This window comes from Macaca mulatta, chromosome 7 (assembly GCF_049350105.2).
Source record: "Macaca mulatta isolate MMU2019108-1 chromosome 7, T2T-MMU8v2.0, whole genome shotgun sequence".
NCBI classification, from domain to species: Eukaryota; Metazoa; Chordata; class Mammalia; order Primates; family Cercopithecidae; genus Macaca; species Macaca mulatta.
This window is the reverse complement of record NC_133412.1, coordinates 175,433,787-175,454,942: the sequence shown is the minus strand read 5'-3', so window position 1 is coordinate 175,454,942 and position 21,156 is coordinate 175,433,787. Positions and strand designations below refer to the sequence as shown.

Sequence of the window (21,156 nt, the reverse complement as noted above, 5' to 3'; positions counted from 1 at the left end):
TTTATTTTTGGAATTTTAAAATAGAATTTAGAAGAGATACCACTAATGACAGGAAGCCCAGGGTCCCTGTGAGAACGGAGGGACATCAGGGAAGCCGCTGCTGGGCAGTAGCACTAACGGGCTAACACTCGGGAAACAGAAGCAAAAACGAAGTGTCCACATTCTCACTCAGTAAGAACGTCAGGGCCGGGCGCGGTGGCTCACGCCTGTAATCCCAGCACTTTGGGAGGCCGAGACGGGCGGATCACGAGGTCAGGAGATTGAGACCATCCTGGCTAACCCGGTGAAACCCCGTCTCTACTAAAAAAATACAAAAAAACTAGCCGGGCGAGGTGGCGGGCGCCTGTAGTCCCAGCTACTCGGGAGGCTGAGGCAGGAGAATGGCATGAACCCGGGAGGCGGAGCTTGCAGTGAGCTGAGATCCGGCCACTGCACTCCAGTCTGGGTGACAGAGCGAGACTCCGTCTCAAAAAAAAAAAAAAAAAGAACGTCAGCCACTGGCCTTTGTAAAGCAGAGCATTCTTCACCAGCCCTAAACACACGTGTCACATTTAATTAGCTTAGCTGTTTTAATGTGGGTAACAAGATTGAATGTTGACTGAAATCCAATGTTAGGGAGGTCTTCTCCTGCATTTTTTTTTTTTTTTTTGAGAAGGAGTTCTGCTTTTATTGCCCAGGCTGGAGTACAATGGTGTGATCTCGGCTCACCGCAACCTCTGCCTCGCGGATTCAAGTGATTCTCCTGCCTCAGCCTCCCGAGTAGCTGGGATTACAGGCAGGCGCCACCACACCGGCTAATTTTCTATTTTTAGTAGAGACGGGATTTCTCCATGTTGGTCAGACTGTTCTCGAACTCTGGACCTCCAGTGATCCGCCTGCCTCAGCCTCCCAAAGTGTTGGGATTACAAGCTTGAGCCACCGTGCCCAGCCTCTCCTGCATTTTTAAATGAAATACAAAATTGTTGAAAAGGTTTTCATATAAGCAGCATGCTGTACACTATGGAGTGCTGCTTGGAATACTACATTATGAAGTAGCTTAGAAATTTTTTTAGTTGGCTATTATACATCCATTAGCCACTCAAAGTATTAACTTAGCATTATGATTTGCTACAACATATTAATTGGGGCTAGGACACATCAGTTTATAAAACATTTGCATAATGCTTGCCTGCTCTAACTTTGGAGAAGGTACAGGGTGTTTGCAATATGTGGAGGTTTCAGCTCATTCTTGCTCAGTTCTACTTAATAATCCACTTCTACTCTAGCTGTTCTGTCCTCTAGTGAAATAATTTAGAACTACATTAAGACAGAAATGGAACCTGGTCTAACTGTCCCATCCCTACTCCTCATTTTACAGACAACAAAACTGAGGCTTGGCCAGGTGCAGCAGCTCAAGGACTGTATCACTTGAACCCAAGAGGCGGAGGTGGCAGTGAGCCGAGATCGTGCCATTGCACTCCAGCCTGGGCGACAGAGCACTTTGGGAGGCCAAGGTGGGCAGATCATGAGGTCAGGAGATTGAAACCATCCTGGCTAACATGGTGAAACCCCATCTCTGGTAAAAATACAAAAAGTAGCCAGGTGTGGTGGCGCATGCCTGTAATCCCAGCTACTCTGGAGGCTGAGGCAGGAGAATCGCTTGAACCAGGGAGTCGGAGGTTGTGGTGAACTGAGATCACACCACTGCACTTTTTTTGTCTCAAAAAAAGAAAAGAAAAAAAAAGGATGGGGGCAGTGACTCACGTCTGTATTCCCAGCACTTTGGGAGGCCAAAGCAGGTGGATCACAAGGTCAGGAGTTCAAGACCAGCCTGGCCAAATGGTGAAACCCTGTCTCTACTAAAAATACAAAAATTAGCCAGGCGTGGTGGCAGACGCCTCTAGTACCAGCTACTTGGGAGGCTGAGGCAGGAGAATCATTTGAACCTGGGAGGCGGAGCTTGCAGTGAGCTGAGATTGGGCCACTGCACTCCAGCCTGGGAGACAGAATGAGACCCTGTCTCAAAAAAAAAAAAAAAAAAAAAAAATTCCCCAAGGCTTAAAGGGAAGAGACTTGCCCCTAGGTCAGTAAAAGAGGAGCAAAGAAGCCAGCATTCCCTCTCCCTGGAGGTGGCAGGGAAAAAAGGCATTTGGAAGGGATAATGTTGATCTGGAAGAGGAACAGCATGAGAGCAGAGGTGTGAACTAGCAGGGTGCTGGGCAGAGGTGTGAACTAGCAGGGTGCTGGGTAGAGGTGTGAACTAGCAGGGTGCTGGGGTGGGAGGGCCTTTTATTGCAGGGTTTGGAGATGAGGGCAGAAGCTGACAGGACCAGGTAATAGAGGACTACAAGACCAGGTTATAGAGGACCCGTAGGTCCAGCCCAAGTCTATAAGGAAGTCTGCACTGAAACTCACAACCCATATGTGACAAGGTAGCCTGATCAGGGTACCTACTACCTGGTCCGTTGGCCACATAGGCAATTCCTGACAGCCAGGTGACCCCTGGCTCAGTGTAGACAAAGGAACGATCAGCTCCCCTACCAGGCAGGAACATCACATCTGCTCATTCCTCCTCTAGTTTCAGCTTTAACCCACCCCACCTCGAGAGGTAGCTGCGGATAAACAAGCCCTCTGGGCACTGGATGGACCAGCTAGGCCTGTTCTTCCACTGGCTGAACCAGAGGTTGCCCTTGGGTGGGACTCACCAAGGCCTCTGCTCTTGCACTGGCCAAGACCAGAACAGGAGCAGCAGTGGAGGGCAGAGCCAGCCTGCACCCACCCCGGTTTGTGCCCACCACCCTATAGTTGCAAGGGAGATCCTGGGAGGTTTTAGGGAGGAGCAGGGAGGGCTGTCCACAATCCCCGGCTCTCTCTCTACCTTAAGACTGCTTGCTTCAAATTTTGCTTTTTTTTTTTTTTTTTTTTTTGAGACGGAGTCTCGCTCTGCAGCCCAGGCTGGAGTGCAGTGGCCCGATCTCAGCTCACTGCAAGCTCCGCCTCCCGGGTTTATGCCATTCTCCTGCCTCAGCCTCCTGTGTAGCTGGGACTACAGGCGCCCGCCACCTCGCCCGGCTAGTTTTTTTTTTTTTTTTTTGTATTTTTTAGTAGAGACAGGGTTTCACCGTGTTAGCCAGGATGGTCTCGATCTCCTGACCTCGTGATCCGCCCGTCTCGCTTTTTTTTTTTAACCCTTCATTCTTCCTTTTTTTTTAAAAAAAAAAAAAATTGCTTTTGTTGGGCGCGGTGGCTCATACCTGTAATCCCAGCACTTTGGGAGGCCGAGGCGGGCAGATTACCTGAGGTCAGGAGTTCAAGACCAGCCTGGCCAACATGGAGAAACCTGTCTCTACTAAAAATACAAAATTAGCAGAGCGTGGTGGTGGGCGCCTGTAATCCCAGCTATTCAGGAGGCTGAGGCAGAGAATCACTTGAACCCAGGAGGCAGAGGTTGCAGTGAGCCGAGATCGCACCACTGCACTCCAGCCTGGGCGACAGAGCCAGACCGTCTCAAAAAAAAAAAAATTGCTTTCTTCTCTTACACAGACAGTTTCATTCCTACTCCATGAAAGGCTAGAAGCTTTGCCATGAATTTTTCAGGGTGAAACACTAATGATGGTGGTCTAGACTGGAAGTCACATAATTCTCACTTTCCTGATTCTCCCATTCACAGGGAATAAAGAAAAAATGAAATTCCTAAACTTCAAAGTCATTTCCAACTGGAGGCCCCATATACAACCAATTAGCTGGCCAGTAGGTGGCGCCAAAGGTTAATCACAGCCTTTGGGCGAAGGGTTCCCATTTGGTCCCGCTGGAAAGCAATTCAGTTATCCATTCAGCACACATAGATGGCTGCGTGCCATGTGCTGGGTCTTGAGATGAGAAAGACAGAGTCTAATTTCAATTCACAGCAGGGCTAAGAGCTGTGGAGGAGGCACCCAGAGTGAATTTGGCCAGAGGAGGTGATTTCCAAGCCAAGCTCGGCAGACACGTGTTTGCCTGGAGAAGGGCATCGCAAGAGATTCCAGGTGCATTTGGAGAACAACCCAGCATGGAGAGACGATCGGGGGCAGAACGTAGACGCTTGGGCTGCTGCAGTAATCTGGGTGAATGAAAGGGAGTGCTGTAACGTTGAATCTGAGGGGCCCTGAGTACACTTAACAGGATCTGCTGCCCCTGGAGGCTGGAGGGAGGGGCGAGAGAATGGAGCTGCTGCGAACTCAGAGGAGGAGAGGAGGCTGGAACAAAACCAGAAAACAATGCAGCCGCATATTCTTGGTGCACCCTCCACCCTCACCCCCCTTTCGTGTTCTGTTTGCCTCTCTCAGTATCTATTTCTCTGCCATATTCTTTTTTTTTTTTTTTTTTTTTTTTTTTTTGAGACGGAGTCTCGCTCTGTCGCCCAGGCTGGAGTGCAGTGGCGCAATCTCGGCTCACTGCAAGCTCCGCCTCCCGGGTTCACGCCATTCTCCTGCCTCAGCCTCCCGAGTAGCTGGGACTACAGGCGCCCGCCCCTGCGCCCGGCTAATTTTTTCTATTTTTAGTAGAGACGGGGTTTCACCATGGTCTCGATCTCCTGACCTTGTGATCCGCCCACCTCGGCCTCCCAAAGTGCTGGGATTACAGGCGTGAGCCACCACGCCCGGCCCTCTGCCATATTCTTAAATCACCAGGTCCCCTGGTCAGGGCTGACCATGGTGCCCCATTAGGCTGCCTCAGGGAACTCAGCTGGGTTGTGGGCAGGGCTGGAGGTGCCTTGGTGACACGTGGGTGCCCGGCATTCCAGGTCTGAGAGCACCAAGGTCAGGCATGGAGATGGGCACAGGAGGGGGCCTCCCAAGGAAGGTGTGTGTTGACATGCCAGCAGTGAGCAGGCAGAGGCAGGGTCAGCCAGGCCCTGGGGTTTGAATACCAAGAGAGGGACTACAAGCTCAGTGTCCTGGGAGCCTGGCAGTTTTCTGCACTGGGAAGTGGGCAGATGAAAACGGGAATGTAGAACACACAAACCCAGCAAGAGCCAGCTGGAAGTGGAAATGGTTTGGGGCCCTGAGGGCCTGGATCAGGGCAGGACCCTAAGCACAGAGAGAAAGAACGTTTTAAAGGAAAAATCCACCAGACTTGGCAGCTGTCAGAATGTGGGGGCTGAAGACAAGAGATGAGTCAAAGATGACTCAGAAGATCTGAAGGTGAGTTCAAGGGAAAATGGCAGTACTTTGGGGAAGGAGTTCAAATTTATGTCCAGGACCCCTGGTTCTGCTAGGAGACAAGAGCATGCCCGAAGGCATCCCACTTGTTTGCATGTTTCTGGCCTGTCCCTCCCCGACTAGAACATAAGCTCCTGAGGGAGCTGCCTCTGCTTTGTCAGTTCTTTGTGCTTTGCCCAGAGGGGCTTACGCACACCGTCCCCTGCCTGACTCAGAGCAGATGCCAGGGGTGCAGACTGAGGCTGCCGCAGGAGGGAGGCTCGGGAGGCCTGCAGCTGAGGGGTGACAAGGAGGAAAGAGTCCTGCCACCCTCTCCCACAGGTGCTCCAACATCCAAGCACCCCCAGGACTGGACCCCCTCACAGGCACAGCCTCCTGTCCCCCAGGCCTCTCTTCCTCTGAGATCCCAGGCTTTCTGGCCCTACTGAGACTGCCATCCTGGGAACCGTCTTTGTGCCCATTCATGCCTGTCTCATTCCCTTCCTTCCCAATACATCCCTTCTAGCACATTCCTGCTCATGTTCCCAGCATCCTGTTCACTGGAGGCCCATCCACATGAATGCGCCACAGACATTGTGGTCCAACAAAGGTGACACTGAACCACTGGCAAGGGTCACCTGCCACCATCTGCCTGAGCCCTGTGTTCCCCTGGTGAGCACAGCCTCATCCACCCGGGAACCTCTGGGGCTCCTGTGCTTCACCCGGTTAACTCACTCCCCTGACCGCTCCCAAGTTTGCCCCTGCTCCGCCCACCAACTCTTCGGGGACAGGTCCTCCTCAGGTCTCACTGGAAGTGTGCTTCCTCCACCCCACGGTCAGAGTGGACGTGGGTCAGACTGCAGCTCCTGGGAAGACACCACAACAACCTCCTCTGGTTTCCAGGCCACATTTCCAGTCCCTTGGCCCCCGCCTACCTCTGACTTCAGCTCCAGTGGTGGCCAACCCCTGCCCCAAAAGGGGCTCTGTGTCCCCCCCACCCACTGCACTGAAGGAATTTTCCAGCCTCCATTTTCTTTTTACTTCTTGCCTTCTCACTGTTCCCTGGCTAACTCCTAGTATTCCTTCTAGATTTCACCGCAGACCCTCAGGGCTTTTGCAAACTCTGTTCCCTCCCTCTCCTGCATGCCCTTCCCCACACTCCTTCCCCGCAGCCAGCACCTGCCCTCCTCAGTGCTTGGGGTGCCCCTCACCATCCCAGCGCTCTTCAAGAGTTTCTGAGTCCACATATTTAGGTGGTGGGGGCTTTATGTCTGCCTCCGCCACAATGGTGAGGACCCAATTTTGCTCCCACTTTGACCCAGGGCCTGGACACGGGCTTTTGGTAAACAGATATGAAATGAATGGTGAACAGACAAATAATGAGCAGTAAGACTCCATTTCTGGCTTATCAACGTGGCCAGACATATTTTTTCAGCCGCACTCCAACAGTGGGAGGGGAGGGGAAGGAGAGTTTGCCGACTTCCCAGTGGCAGCATGTGGTGAATTCAAGAAGTGACCAACCCCAAGCTGACCTTTGAAAGACAGGTTAAAACTCGCTTGGTGAAGTTTTGGTACTGAAGTATCCTGATTTTATAGTTACTCAATGGAAAAACTGGTTTGCTCTGTGGAAATCCACTTTAGGGTCACCTCTGAAACATAAATGGCCAGCACCTACTCCCAGGATCCCCCCACGTCCCTTCTTTTTTCTTTTTTGAGAGAGTCTTGCTCTGTCTCTTAGTCTGGAGTGCCGTGGCACAATCTCGGCTCACTGCAACCTCCTCCCCTCAGGTTCAAGTGATTCTCCTGCCTCAGCCTCCTGAGTAGCTGGGATTACAGGCACATGCCACCATGCCTGGGTAATTCTTTGTGTTTTTAGTAGAGATGGGGTTTCACCACATTGGCCAGGCTGGTCTCTAACTCCTGACCTCAGGTGATCCACTCGCCTCGGTCTCCCAAAGTGCTGGGATTACAGGTGTGAGCCACTGCACCCGGCCCTTTCATGTCCCTTCTATGGTGACACCCCTATTGTAGAGATATTTAGACCGAAGCACAGAGAGGCTGAGGAGCTTGCTCAGAGTCACACAGCCAGTGAGTGGCAGGATCGGAATTCACAATCTGGCTCCAGACCTGTGCTTTAACTGATGCCATCTTTCTTGGAAACTGTGTCTCCAAGAAATGACTGGATTTTTTTTTTTTTTTTTTTTGAGACGGAGAGTCTTGTTCTGTCACCAGGCTGGAGTGCAGTGGCGCACTCTCGGGTTTAAGCGATTCTCCTGCCTCAGCCTCCCAAGTAGCTGGGATTACAGGCACATGCCACCACGCACAGCTAATTTTTGTATTTTTAGTAGAGACGGCGTTTCACCATGTTGGCCAGGATAGTCTTGATCTCTTGACCTTGTGATCTTCCCACTTTGGCCTCCCAAAGTGCTGGGATTACAGGCGTGAGCCTCTGCACCTGGCCTTTTTTTTAAAGTATATATATATATATTTTTTTAAATTTACTTTTCCCACACTACACTGATTTATAATTTTTCTTTCCTAAGTATGAACCACTTACTTTTCCTATATAACTATAGCTTGATCCTGAACATTTCTTCAACTTTCTACAAGGTTTGCTAAACATTGATTATTTAAAAACAACTGTTGGCTGGGCGCAGCGGCTCATGCCTGTAATCCCGGCACTTTGGGAGGCCGAGGCAGGCGGATCACATGAGGCCAGGAGTTCAAGATCAGCTTGGGCAACTTGGTGAAACCATGTCTCTACTAAAAAGCAAAAATTAGCTGGGCATGGTGGCGCACGTGTCCCAGCTAGTCAGGTGGCTGAAGCATGAGAGTTACTTGAACTGGGGAGGCAGAGGTTGCAGTGAGACAAGATTTTGCCACTGCACTCCAGCCTAAGTGACAGACCCTGTCTCAATAAAAACGACAATAAACTGCACAAAAGTACAATTTGATGTATTTCAACGTATGTATATACCTAGGAAATCATCACTACAATCAAGATAATGAAGATTCATCATCCAAAAGTTTCCTCAGGTCCCTGGGATCCTTCCCTCCCGCCCCTGTCTACCCACCTCCTACAGGCAACCAGTGATCTGCTTTTTGTCACTAGAGATTAGTTTGCATTTTCTAAAATTTTATGTAAATGACTGACTGACTGGCATCTTTCTCTCGGCATAATTATTTTTCAAAAAGAACATTTAACCAAGGTAGACCATATTCTGGACCATTAAACAAGGCTCAATAAATTTAAAAGGATTTGAATCATGCAAAGTATGTTCTCTGACCACAATGGAATTAAATGTTAGAAATCAATAATAGCATGGTGGTTCAGTCCTGTAATCCCGGTATTTTGCAAGGCCGAGGCGGGCAGATCACTTGAGGCCAGGAGTTTGAGACCAGCCTGGCGAACATGGTGAAAGCCCATCTCTACTAAAAATACAAATAAGTTAGCCAGGTGTGGTGACGCACGCCTGTAATCCCAGCTACTTGGGAGACTGAGGCATGAGAATTGCTTGAACCCTGGAGGGGGAAGTTGCAGTGAGCCGAGAGCATGCCACTGCATTCCAGCCTGGGCGACAGAGTAGGACTGTCTCAAAAAAAACCAAAAAAATCAATAACAAAAAAATCTGAAAAACCTCCAACTATTTGAAAACTAACTAAAACATTTATAAATAACCCATGAGTCAAGAAATAAGAAAAGCACATTTTAAAAATATTTTGAACTGAATGAAAAGGAAAAAAACAATGTATCAAAATGTATGAGCCAAGGGCAGTTGTGGTGGCTCACACCTGTAATCCCAGCACTTTGGGAGGCCACAGTGGGAGGAATGCTTGAGTCCAGGAGTTCAAGACCAGCCTGGGTAATATGGCAAGACCTCATCTCTACAAAAAATAAATAAAATTTAGCTGGGTGTGGTGGCACATGCCTGTGGTCCCACTCCTCAGGAGGCTGAGGCAGAAGGATCACCTGAGCCCAGGAGGTTGAGGCTGTAGTGAACCATGTTTGTGCCACTGTGCTCCAGCCTCAGCACAGTGAGACTGTGTCTTTTTTTTTTTTTTTTTTTTTCTTTTTTGAGACAGTCTTGCTCTGTTGCCCCTGCTGGAGCACAGTGGCGCAATCTCGGCTCACTGCAGCCTCTGCCTCCTGAGTTCAAGCAATTGTCCTGCCTCAACCTCCCGAGTAGCTGGGACTACAGGTGTGTGCTGCCACACCCAGCTAAATTTTTTTGTATTTTTCATAGAGATGGGGTTTCACCTTTTTGGCCAGGCAGGTCTCAAACTTCTGACCTCAAGTGATTGGCCTGCCTCAGCCTCCCAAAGTGCTGGGTTTACAGGTGTGGGCCACTGCACCCGGCTGAGACTGTGCATCAGGATAAAAAAAAAAAAATCACACCAGACCTGGGTGTAACTGCCCTGGAGGCCCTTGCTCTGGGTGACCCTGAGTAAATGACTTACCTCTCCTGAGCCTCAGGGTTCTCATTTGTACAGTGGGACCAAAGCCACCTACTTCAGAGTTGAGAGGATTAAGAAACCGCATGCAAAGTAGCTAGCCTGCTGCCTGGTAAGCATGTAAGGGGGCATAAATTGCTATGGGGTAGGCTATCACCTGAGCCATTTCCAAAACCAGAAGCAGCTCATTTAAGCTTTATAACCACTCCATGAAAAAGACATGTTTATGTCCATGCTACAGATACTGAAATGGATGCATAGAAAGGGTAAGTGACTTGCCCTGGGTCACACAGGCAGTGGCTGAATTAAGATCTGAATCCAGGCCACCTGGATCCAGAATCCATGCTCCAGCTTTACTGAGGGACACTGAAAGGTTTCAAATGGAGAAGGAAAATGGTCAGATTGCCCTAACAGCAACATCACTGTGGGATGAGGTCAACAAATATTTAGGATGCTAAATCTGCAGGGCTTGGTGATCTATTAGAAATATGTTGTTGAGGCTAGGCGTGGTGGCTCACGCCTGTAATCCCAGCACTTTGGAAGGTCGAGACGGGCAGAAAACAAGGTCAGGAGATCGAGACCATCCTGGCTAACACGGTGAAACCCCCTCTCTACTAAAAATACAAAAATTAGCCGGGTGTGGTGGCAGGTGCCTGTAGCCCCAGCTACTAGGGAGGCTGAGGTAGGAGAATGGCGTGAACCCGGGAGGCGGAGCTTGCAGTGAGCTGAGATTCGGCCACTGCACTCCAGTCTGGGCGACAAAGCGAGACTCTGTCTCAACAACAACAACAACAACAACAACAAAAAAAAAAGAGACTCCGTCTCAAAAAAAAAAAAAAAAAAGGAACATGTTGAATAAGGAAGAGGAGGAGACTGGACAGAAAAGGAGGTGAAGCAGGAGTGGAAGAACTTGAGGTTGGAGGGCTAGAGGAAGCAGAGGAGCACATGTGGTCTGTCCTCCGAAGGAGAGGGCACCACATTCTGAGAACCTCTCCATGACAGAACACCTGGCCTGGTGGGAGGTAGGTGGGAGTTCCTAAGAAAATGTGTGAGCAGAAGTTCCATTAGAAATTAATTAGAGGCCGGGCGCGGTGGCTCAAACCTGTAATCCCAGCACTTTCGGAGGCCGAGACGGGCGGAACACGAGGTCAGGAGATCGAGACCATCCTGGCGAACACGGTGAAACCCCGTCTCTACTAAAAAATACAAAAAACTAGTCAGGCGAGGTGGTGGGCGCCTGTAGTCCCAGCTACTCGGGAGGCTGAGGCAGGAGAATGGCGTGAACCCGGGAGGCGGAGCTTGCAGTGAGCGGAGATCCGGCCACTGCACTCCAGCCTGGGCGACAGAGCGAGACCCCGTCTCAAAAAAAAAAAAGAAAAGAAAAGAAATTAGAGAAGAACAGACGGAATGGTGTTCCATGCAGAGGGAACAGCATTTGCACAGCCTTGTGGGGGCGAGTCATGCGGAGAGTGCCAGACACGGAAATAGGAGCACAGTGGGAACTGGGGCTGTATGGGTAGGCAGCAGCGACCTGCAGGGCCTCACAGGCCTAAAGAGCTCTGTTCTCTTCCTAGAAGGATGGGAAGTCAGCTAGGATTTGCGGAGGGTGGGGAGGAGGGAATAGAGAGGGCCAGGTCTGTGTTCTCAAAGCTCACCCTGGCTACAGGTTGGAGACAGACCAGACCAAATGCAGGGAGCAGTCAGGTGATTATGGAGGCCTTCCAGGTGAGTTCCCGGTTGTGTGGAAGCGGGAGATGAAGGTGGAGGGAAGTGGCTGGGTTCAAGAGGTACTTAGGAAGCACAAGTGGCAGGACTCAGTGGCAGATCCCTTATGGGGAAGCTTGGGATTCTTTAAGGTGGTGGGATAGTCAGTCACCTGGCTAACGAACCCTCATAGAGGGCTGGAGAGGTGGGAGAAGCTCATGAGGCTCAGCATCCAGGTCTGGAGCTGAGTCCTGGCCCGGCTCTTCCGTGAGTCATCTGCACACAAGTTCTATTAGTGAGAGTGCTGGACAAGATTTCCTGGGGACAAGGACCCACCTCCAGGAGCTCCGTGATGTGCCAGGGAGAGGGACATGAGTCTGAGAAGAGAGAAGGAACAGCCAGGGGCTGGCATATTGATGGTAGAAACCATGGCAGAGGTCTCAACTGGTGTGTAACTGTGGAATGTCACCCGGAGACAGGACAAAAATGTCCTGTTTATTTTTTATTTATTTATTTATTTATTTTTTGAGACGAGTCTCGCTCTGTCGCCCAGGCTGGAGTGCAGTGGCCGGATCTCAGCTCACTGCAAGCTCCGCCTCCCGGGTTCACGCCATTCTCCTGCCTCAGCCTCCCGAGTAGCTGGGACTACAGGCGTCCGCCACATCGCCCGGCTAGTTTTTTGTATTTTTTTTTTTTGAGACGGAGTCTCGCTCTGTCGCCCAGGCTAGAATGCAGTGGCGCGATCTCGGCTCACTGCAAGCTCCGCCTCCCGGGTTCACGCCATTCTCCTGCCTCAGCCTCCCGAGTAGCTGGGACTACAGGTGCCCACAACCGCGCCCGGCTAATTTTTTGTATTTTTAGTAGAGACGGGGTTTCACCGTGGTCTCGATCTCCTGACCTTGTGATCCGCCCGCCTCGGCCTCCCAAAGTGCTGGGATTACAGGCGTGAGCCACCGCGCCCGCCGTATTTTTTTTTTTTTAGTAGAGACGGGGTTTCACCGTGTTAGCCAGGATGGTCTCGATCTCCTGACCTCGTGATCCACCCGTCTCGGCCTCCCAAAGTGCTGGGATTACAGGCTTGAGCCACCGCGCCCGGCCAATGTCCTGTTTATTAACGGAGGCGGGAGAGCTGGAAAGACAGGAAGTTGTGGAAGGAAGGAGGGACATTAAAGGTGGGGCCTGACGGGAAACAGTGGTTCCCAGTGATGCCCAGACCCAGGGAGGGGCTTTGGGGCAGGTTCACTGGAGAAACGGGGAAAAATGAAGGTCCCAAAAACAAAAGACAGACTGTCAGAGCTAGGGCCCGGGATGGCTCTTCTATAAGAAATCTCAAACCCCATTGGCAATGGCAGAAACTGCGGTAGGAAAAGTTCCAAGTGAGGAGAGTGGGGACAGTGGCTGGTGGTGACAGGAAGGAAACAGGCGGAGGAGGCACTCGCCAGGGAAGACCTTGCGCCCCTTCAGCGACCTGCTCACCGCCACGCCTGCTTCCGGATTCCTCCCCGCCGGTCCCGGCTGCAGTGTAGGGAAGGCCTGGGCCGGGGGCGCCCCCCAAGGCTGCGGAACAGCTATCACGGGAGCCGGCACACACCCAGTAACCACCGCTGGGGCCCGCGCCACGTGGCTGCTAGTTTCCATCCACCCCGCTTTGTAATGCTGGGCAAGACGCTTTATGTTGATTTCACACACTCTTAAAGGGTCCCAGGCCGCAGTCTGAAAACCCCTGCTCCTGAGTAAGTTGGTTTCCCTAGAGACCAGGAAGCGGAGGTAGTTCCGTCGTTTGTTTACACGGTAAGGAGCTTCCAGATTATTCCGAGGACCTGGCTATGAGTTTAGGCAGGAGGAGGCCCAATCATGGGAGGCGCCAGAGAGGAAGAGGACATGGACGAGGCATGGGAGCCAAGTCTAAGGAACCCCAACACCTCTAAGGTTCTCATAGCTGGCCTTGACCAAAATATCTGAAAATTCTCATGTAGAAACTGGTTCTTCCAGCCTGAGCAACATGGTGAAACCCCAACTATACAAATAAATACAAAAACTAGCCGGGTGTGGTGTCCGCGCTTGTGGTCCTCCGCCCGCGCTCGTCCCAGTTACTCGGAAAGCTGAAGTAGGAGGATCACCTGAGCCCGGGAGGTCGAAGCTGCGGTGAGCCAAGATTGTGCCACAGCACCCCAGCCTGGGCGACAGAGGGACAGCCTGTCCAAAAACAAAAAAACACCAAACCTGTCTTTTAGGGAAGGTTAATCACCAAAATGTCAAGTGTTAGATACTTAATTTGGAGACCTCAAATCGATCGGCAAAACGATGGGCTTTTAAAAAGCATGCCGGGTGTAGCTGGGTAAGCATGAATTTATTCACCAAGGGCCCGATTCCCAAGCTAAGGGACCCTGAAGTGTGAAGGACATGGCTTCCGGGGAACCCAAAGGTAGGGAGCGCTCCTGAGCCAGCAGTGGGTCTGGAGACTCCCCGAGCGCGCAGGCCGCGGGACGGCGTCCCCTGCGCGCAGCAGCTAGAAGCCAACAGCCCAAAGGCCCCCAGGGAGCAGAGCCCCGCGATCCCGGCGCCGCCTGCGGCTGGATTTTTTGGCAGCGGGCGCGCCGTCCGTGAGGATGACGGCTCCGGTAGTCTCCCGGGCGTGCGAGACCCGGGGCGCTCCCCGTCCACGCACGGCCCTCCCTCCAGGCGCGCCTCCCGCCCCAGCCCCGCATTCTGCGCAGCCCGGGTGACCAAACTACACCTCACTTCAAAGGCCCCCACGCCCGGGCGTGCCCTCCGCCCGCGCTCGGCAGGTGGGAGTGCAGGGAGGAGGGCGCGGGCGGCCCCAGAAGGCGCCCGGACCTTCCCGAGAATTCCAGGCCGCGCAGGCGCATTGAGGTCGGCGCGGGGGCGTGCGAGAGGCGCGGGGCGGTGATTGAGGGAAGGTTTCCCGGGCTGGGCCATGAGCAGGGCCTGCGCGCGCCAGCGGGAGGGGCGGGCCACGGCGAGGGCGCAGGCGCAGGCGCGCGGCCGCGGCGGCGGTTGGGGAGGGTTCTTCCGGAAGGTTCGGGAGGCTTCTGGAAAAAGCGCCGCGCGCTGGGCGGGCCCGTCGCTATATAAGGCAGGCGCGGGGGCGGCGCGTCAGTTGCTTCAGCGTCTTGGTGCTGCTGTGCCGTGGAACGTTTGCAGCCTTTTAGCCAAGGTGTGAGGGGCGGTTGTGGGGGCCTGTGGAGGTGGATTGGGGAGTGGGGGCGGTTGGCGCGGAGCGGAGGCTGTGGGGGCCGAACGGGAGCCCTGAACCCGCCAGGGCCGCTCTCCCGGGAGGCCGCGCTGCCTATTCCGGAGGCCGTGGGCCCGCTGCTGTCTCCGCAGCCCGCCTCAGGAATGGGCTGGGCGGCTGCTCCCCGAGTCTCCGCGGCAGCCCCGGAGCTGGCGCCGCACGCGAGCAGAGCGGCCCTTTGGCTGGGGGCCCCCCGGGCGGCCCAGCTGGGGCGCAGGCGGAGGAGGCCGCCCTGGCGGAGCCGCGGCCCGCGCGGGAGGGCACACGGGGTGTCGGTTGGGGACCGCGGCGCGGGACTGGGCCGGGCCTGCAGTGGCCTCCCGGAAGCGCGCACACGCTCGTGGTAGTTACCGCGCTCCGAAATGAGGTCATCCTTTGTCAGCCGCCCTTCTATTTTCGGTTTACTTAAACTTCGCAAATCTGCAATCCGGCTTTAAAAATATTGGGAGGACGCGATGGAATCTCGTGTTGCCCCTGTAGACGCCCTGCAGGGTTTTAAACCGGCGCGGTGTCGTTCCAGATGCCTGAGGAAACGCAGACCCAGGACCAACCGATGGAGGAGGAGGAGGTTGAGACGTTCGCCTTTCAGGCAGAAATTGCCCAGTTGATGTCATTGATTATCAATACTTTTTATTCGAACAAAGAGATCTTTCTAAGAGAGCTAATTTCAAATTCATCAGATGTAAGTCGTTTATTAACCCAGAATAGGATTTTGGTTTCAATATGAACTTCTTGGGGGCTGTATGCTTAATTAATATTTTGTGTTAATAGGCATTGGACAAAATCCGCTATGAGAGCTTGACGGATCCCAGTAAATTAGACTCTGGGAAAGAGCTGCATATTAACCTGATACCAAATAAACAAGATCGAACCCTCACTATTGTGGATACTGGAATTGGGATGACCAAGGCTGACTTGATCAATAACCTTGGTACTATCGCCAAGTCTGGGACCAAAGCGTTCATGGAAGCTTTGCAGGCTGGTGCAGATATCTCCATGATTGGCCAGTTCGGTGTTGGTTTTTATTCTGCTTATTTGGTTGCTGAGAAAGTAACTGTGATCACCAAACATAACGATGATGAGCAGTACGCCTGGGAGTCCTCAGCAGGGGGATCATTTACAGTGAGGACAGACACAGGTAGGTACCTGAACACTCACTGGTTAAGTCAGTGGCGGAATGGTGGGGTGTTGCAACCCTTGGACCCCTGGGGATGCGGCGAAGTTCACAGAAAGTGTGTTTACCCAAGGATCAGGAACAAGCTAGAGCTCTGAATTAGTGTGTAATGGCATGACTTGGTGATTACTTCTTTTGGGCAAGGCACTTAGATCTGCTGTGGGAGCCTTTGCATCTGTAGTAAGGGCAAACCTCGCTTCATAGACACGTTATAAGGGTTAAGCATGGCGTTGAGCACTAAATTGAATGTATTATTGAGTCAATTTTCCTTATTTCTCTTGCAGGTGAACCTATGGGTCGTGGAACAAAGGTTATCCTACACCTGAAAGAAGACCAAACTGAGTACTTGGAGGAACGAAGAATAAAGGAGATTGTGAAGAAACATTCTCAGTTTATTGGATATCCCATTACTCTTTTTGTAAGTTTCTACATAATTGCAGAGTGAATTACTGTCTGTAGGTGACTGGGGTGACTGTACTACATCCTTAGTTCCTAGGTCTGTTGAACTAGTTTGAAGCCTGGGGAACCTAAGCTCTACTAACTGTGAAGGTTCCTCGGGTTATTAAGTAGATATATCAAATATTGATGAGAAGCTGCCTGGCTGCTTCTCATCCTCGGTAATTTAGGCTTTGGCCTTAGGTTGAAAGTAGTGGGGCAGCGCTATGACTTAGTTCTAGAGTGCAGCAGTGATGCGATTTCATGTCTTTTGAAGGTGGAGAAGGAACGTGATAAAGAAGTCAGCGATGATGAGGCTGAAGAAAAAGAAGACAAAGAAGAAGAAAAAGAAAAAGAAGAGAAAGAGTCTGAAGACAAACCTGAAATTGAAGATGTTGGTTCTGATGAGGAAGAAGAAGAAAAGAAGGATGGTGACAAGAAGAAGAAAAAGAAGATTAAGGAGAAGTACATCGATCAAGAAGAACTCAACAAAACAAAGCCCATCTGGACCAGAAATCCCGACGATATTACTAATGAGGAGTATGGAGAATTCTACAAGAGCTTGACCAATGACTGGGAAGATCACTTGGCAGTGAAGGTGAGTGAGGGACTGATGGATGCTTCAAGCTTGTCTTTAGATTATCATCCCACCACCCCAAATATCTGCTATAATGCATTGTTCATTGATACTTAGTGTGTTTGTTCTATTACAGCATTTTTCAGTTGAAGGGCAGTTGGAATTCAGAGCCCTTCTATTTGTCCCACGACGTGCTCCTTTTGACCTGTTTGAAAACAGAAAGAAAAAGAACAACATCAAATTGTATGTACGCAGAGTTTTCATCATGGATAACTGTGAGGAGCTAATCCCTGAATATCTGAGTAAGTATAGATAGGAAAAATAATCACTGTCACTGATTAAAGAAATACTTCTGGCTGGGCATGGTGGCTCACACCTGTAATCCTAGCAGTTTGGGAACCCGGGGTGTGCGGATCACTTGAGGTCAGGAGTTCAAGACAAGCCTGGCCAACATGGTGAAACTCCATCTCTCCTGAAATTAGAAAAATTTGCCCGATGTGGTGGCAGGCTGAGGCATGAAAATAGCTTGAAAACCCCCCTGGGAGGCAGAGGTTGCTGTGAGCGGAGATTGCACCACTGCCTTCCAGCCTGGGCAACAGAGTGAGACACTGTCTCAAAAATAATCTCCTATCATCTCCAGGTTCTTGTCTTTGCTTTTGGGGGTTTACATAGTACCAGTTTTGTCCTTGGAATGACTCAGTGCATTTGATTTTTATATTTTTTTCAGACTTCATTAGAGGGGTGGTAGACTCAGAGGATCTCCCTCTAAATATATCCCGTGAGATGTTGCAGCAAAGCAAAATTTTGAAAGTTATCAGGAAGAATTTGGTCAAAAAATGCTTAGAACTCTTTACTGAACTGGCGGAAGATAAAGAGAACTACAAGAAGTTCTATGAGCAGTTCTCTAAAAACATAAAGGTTGGTGTAAATATTTGACCATTGGTAGTTTTCCTGCTGGCCTCTTTTTAGATTTCTTTTTGAATTCAGAGAGTCTTTAGTAAAGAACATACTTTGTTTTAGCTTGGAATACATGAAGACTCACAAAATCGGAAGAAGCTTTCAGAGCTGTTAAGGTACTACACATCTGCCTCTGGCGATGAGATGGTTTCTCTCAAGGATTACTGCACCAGAATGAAGGAAAACCAGAAACATATCTATTATATCACAGGTAGGGGGACGCTATGTTACAGTCATATACGTCGTTCTTATAACCTTGTAGGCTCTGTGGGTGTGTTTTCTACTCAGGTAGCACTGTTATAACTGGCGTTGATCTAGGCAAGATAATTAACATGAACTAGGTCATTATTTGTCTTAGGTTCTGCCTAGGTATCTGGCTAGCAAAAGTTAGAAGTAGATGAAGCCATTCTTACTGTTAAAAGGTCTAAAAGTAACTTTGTAATACCTCAGGTGAGACCAAGGACCAGGTAGCTAACTCAGCCTTTGTGGAACGTCTTCGGAAACATGGCTTAGAAGTGATCTATATGATCGAGCCCATTGATGAGTACTGTGTCCAACAGCTAAAAGAATTTGAGGGGAAGACATTAGTGTCAGTCACCAAAGAGGGCTTGGAACTTCCAGAGGATGAAGAAGAGAAAAAGAAACAGGAAGAGAAAAAAACAAAGTTTGAGAACCTCTGCAAAATCATGAAAGACATACTGGAGAAAAAAGTTGAAAAGGTATGTGAATACAGCATTTCCTGATCATTGATACCTCTAAGGTGTTTTCAAGCTTAGTCATACATGACCCATTTTTCTTTGCTTTCAACTTAAAATAGAAAACTATGTCGTGTATGGTTGGGCGTGGTGGCTCACGCCTGTAATCCCAGCACTTTGGGAGGCTGAGGCAGTGGATCACAAGGTCAGGAGATGGAGACCATCCTGGCTAACACGATGAAACCCCGTCTCTACTAAAAATACAAAAAAATTAACCAGGCGTGGTGGCGGGCGTCTGGAGGCTGAGGCAGGAGAATCTCCTGAACCCGCAAGGCAGAGGTTGCAGTAAGCCAAGATTGCACCACTGCACCTCCAGCCTGGGTGACCAAGCAAGACTATCTCGGGGGAAAAAAAAGGTGGTGTACGTAAAACGAAATTAATTATAATCTGTGCTCTTTGACTACCTAATGCAACATTTAAGTTCTATTTAATAGTATTTCGGATCTATTGTTTGGGTTCTTCAGATTTCATTTGACAATGAAAGTTTAGGGTTTAATCTTTCTAGGCTCCTAGTCATCACTTCTTGATTACAGGTGGTTGTGTCAAACCGATTGGTGACGTCTCCATGCTGTATTGTCACAAGCACATATGGCTGGACAGCAAACATGGAGAGAATCATGAAAGCTCAAGCCCTAAGAGACAACTCAACAATGGGTTACATGGCAGCAAAGAAACACCTGGAGATAAACCCTGACCATTCCATTATTGAGACCTTAAGGCAAAAGGCAGAGGCTGATAAGAACGACAAGTCTGTGAAGGATCTGGTCATCTTGCTTTACGAAACTGCACTCCTGTCTTCTGGCTTCAGTCTGGAAGATCCCCAGACACATGCCAACAGGATCTACAGGATGATCAAACTTGGTCTGGGTAAGCCTAATACTATGTAATGTTAAAAAGGAAAGAAATAGGCCGGGTGCGGTGGCTCAAGCCTGTAATCCCAGCACTTTGAGATGCCGAGACGGGTGGATCACGAGGTCAGGAGATCGAGACCATCCTGGCTAACACGGTGAAACCCCGTCTCTACTAAAAAATACAAAAAACTAGCTGGGCGATGTGGCGGACGCCTGTAGTCCCAGCTACTCGGGAGGCTGAGGCAGGAGAATGGGGTGAACCCGAGAGGCGGAGCTTGCAGTGAGCTGAGATCCGGCCACTGCACTCCAGCCTGGGCGACAGAGCGAGACTCCGTCTCAAAAAAAAAAAGGAAAGAAATACACATGACAGTGAAGAAAGTGGTAAACTTTCAGTTATCCAAACTTGGAGCACCTTGTCCTGCTTGGAGGCATTCAAGAATATTTTTTTTAGGGATAAGTAAGGTCTTATAAGAGCTAAGAAATGAAATTGAGATTTATATGCCCTGTAAATACTGTCTTGAAAGCAGGTATAAATCAGGAGTATTACACTAATAGCTGGCTTTAAGAAATCTTTCTAATACGAGGATTTTATTTTGGAAACAGGTATCGATGAAGATGATCCTACTGCTGATGATACCAGTGCAGCTGTAACTGAAGAAATGCCGCCCCTCGAAGGAGATGACGACACATCACGCATGGAAGAAGTAGACTAACCTCCGGCTGAGGGATGACTTACCTGTTCAATACTCTACAATTCTTCTGATAATATATTTTCCAGGATGTTTTTCTTTATTTTTGTTAATATTAAAAAGTCTGTATGGCATGACAACAACTACTTTAAGGGGAAGATAAGATTTCTGTCTATTTCTAAGTGATGCTGTGGTACCTTAGGCACTAAAGCAGAGCTAGTAATGCTTTTTTAGTTTCACATTGGTTTATTTTAACAGACTGGGGTAACGTGTGTTGTAAGATGTATGTAACATGATGTTAACTTTGTGGTCTACAGTGTTTAGCTATCAAGCCGGATTTCTAAGTAGACCAAATCTTGTTATTGAAGTGTTCTCGAGCTATATATACCTGGATGTTTAGAAAAGTATTTGTTACATCTTGTAGGATCTACTTTTTGAACTTTTCATCCCCTGTAGTTGCCAATTTTGCATGTACTAGTCCTCTAGAAATAGGTTAAACTGAAGCAACTTGATAGAAGGAACTCTCCACAGGGCTTGTTTTCCAAAGAAAAGTATTGTTTGGAGGAGCAAAGTTATAAGCCTACCTAAGCATATCATAAAGCTGTTCAAAAATAACTCAAGTCTTGTGGATGGAAATGTAGTGCTGGAGTCACATTCTGCTTAAAGTTGTAACAAATACAGATGAGTTAAAAGATGTTGTGTGACAGTGTGTCTTATTTAGGGGGAAAGGGGAATATCTGGATGACATTGGTGCCAAAATGTAAAACATGAGGTGCTAGCAGTAGACGGTTAAACACTGGCCGCTCCAAGGGTTGACGTGATCTTCCCAGCATATACTCCGCAGGTGTGGGGTGGAGCACATGAAGTAGGCACAGAAAATAGCAATGCAGACGTGTATCCCCTGTCTCCGTGAGTTAACACGTGTTCTCCCCTTAGCGTCCACATTGTTTTGATGTTATTCATGGAATACCTTCTGTTCTAAATACAGTCACTTAATTTCTTGGCCTTACAGTGTCTCAAAGTTGTTTACCAAATCTACTTAAAGCTATCGTGTTTGAAATCTCTCCTTACTAATTTTCTGGTTTTTTATTGAGCCAGCTGACACCTGTAAGCAGCAGGTAACAAGCTGGTGGGAAAAAGATGGGCT

The 21,156-nt window shown here is 49.7% G+C and overlaps 1 protein-coding gene and 1 long non-coding RNA gene across 2 annotated transcripts; one reads left to right on the top strand and one right to left on the bottom strand.

The window, feature by feature from the left end:
* Positions 1-635: 635 nt before the first annotated feature.
* LOC144330415 (uncharacterized) lies at positions 636-10,454 on the bottom strand. Its single transcript, XR_013396575.1, has 3 exons — positions 10,290-10,454; positions 4,617-6,962; positions 636-794 (listed from the first exon to the last, which is right to left on the bottom strand). It is a non-coding gene; the product is annotated as an uncharacterized LOC144330415 (long non-coding RNA).
* Positions 10,455-14,434: 3,980 nt separating this feature from the next.
* On the top strand, positions 14,435-20,703 carry HSP90AA1 (heat shock protein 90 alpha family class A member 1). Its single transcript, NM_001195667.1, has 11 exons — positions 14,435-14,493; positions 15,092-15,253; positions 15,343-15,709; positions 16,030-16,163; positions 16,458-16,778; positions 16,894-17,059; positions 17,485-17,675; positions 17,778-17,925; positions 18,165-18,433; positions 19,003-19,336; positions 19,924-20,703. Exons 2-11 carry the CDS (start codon positions 15,092-15,094, stop codon positions 20,031-20,033), a joined length of 2,202 nt encoding a protein of 733 aa, NP_001182596.1. The 5' UTR covers positions 14,435-14,493; the 3' UTR covers positions 20,034-20,703.
* The last annotated feature ends 453 nt before the right edge of the window (positions 20,704-21,156 follow it).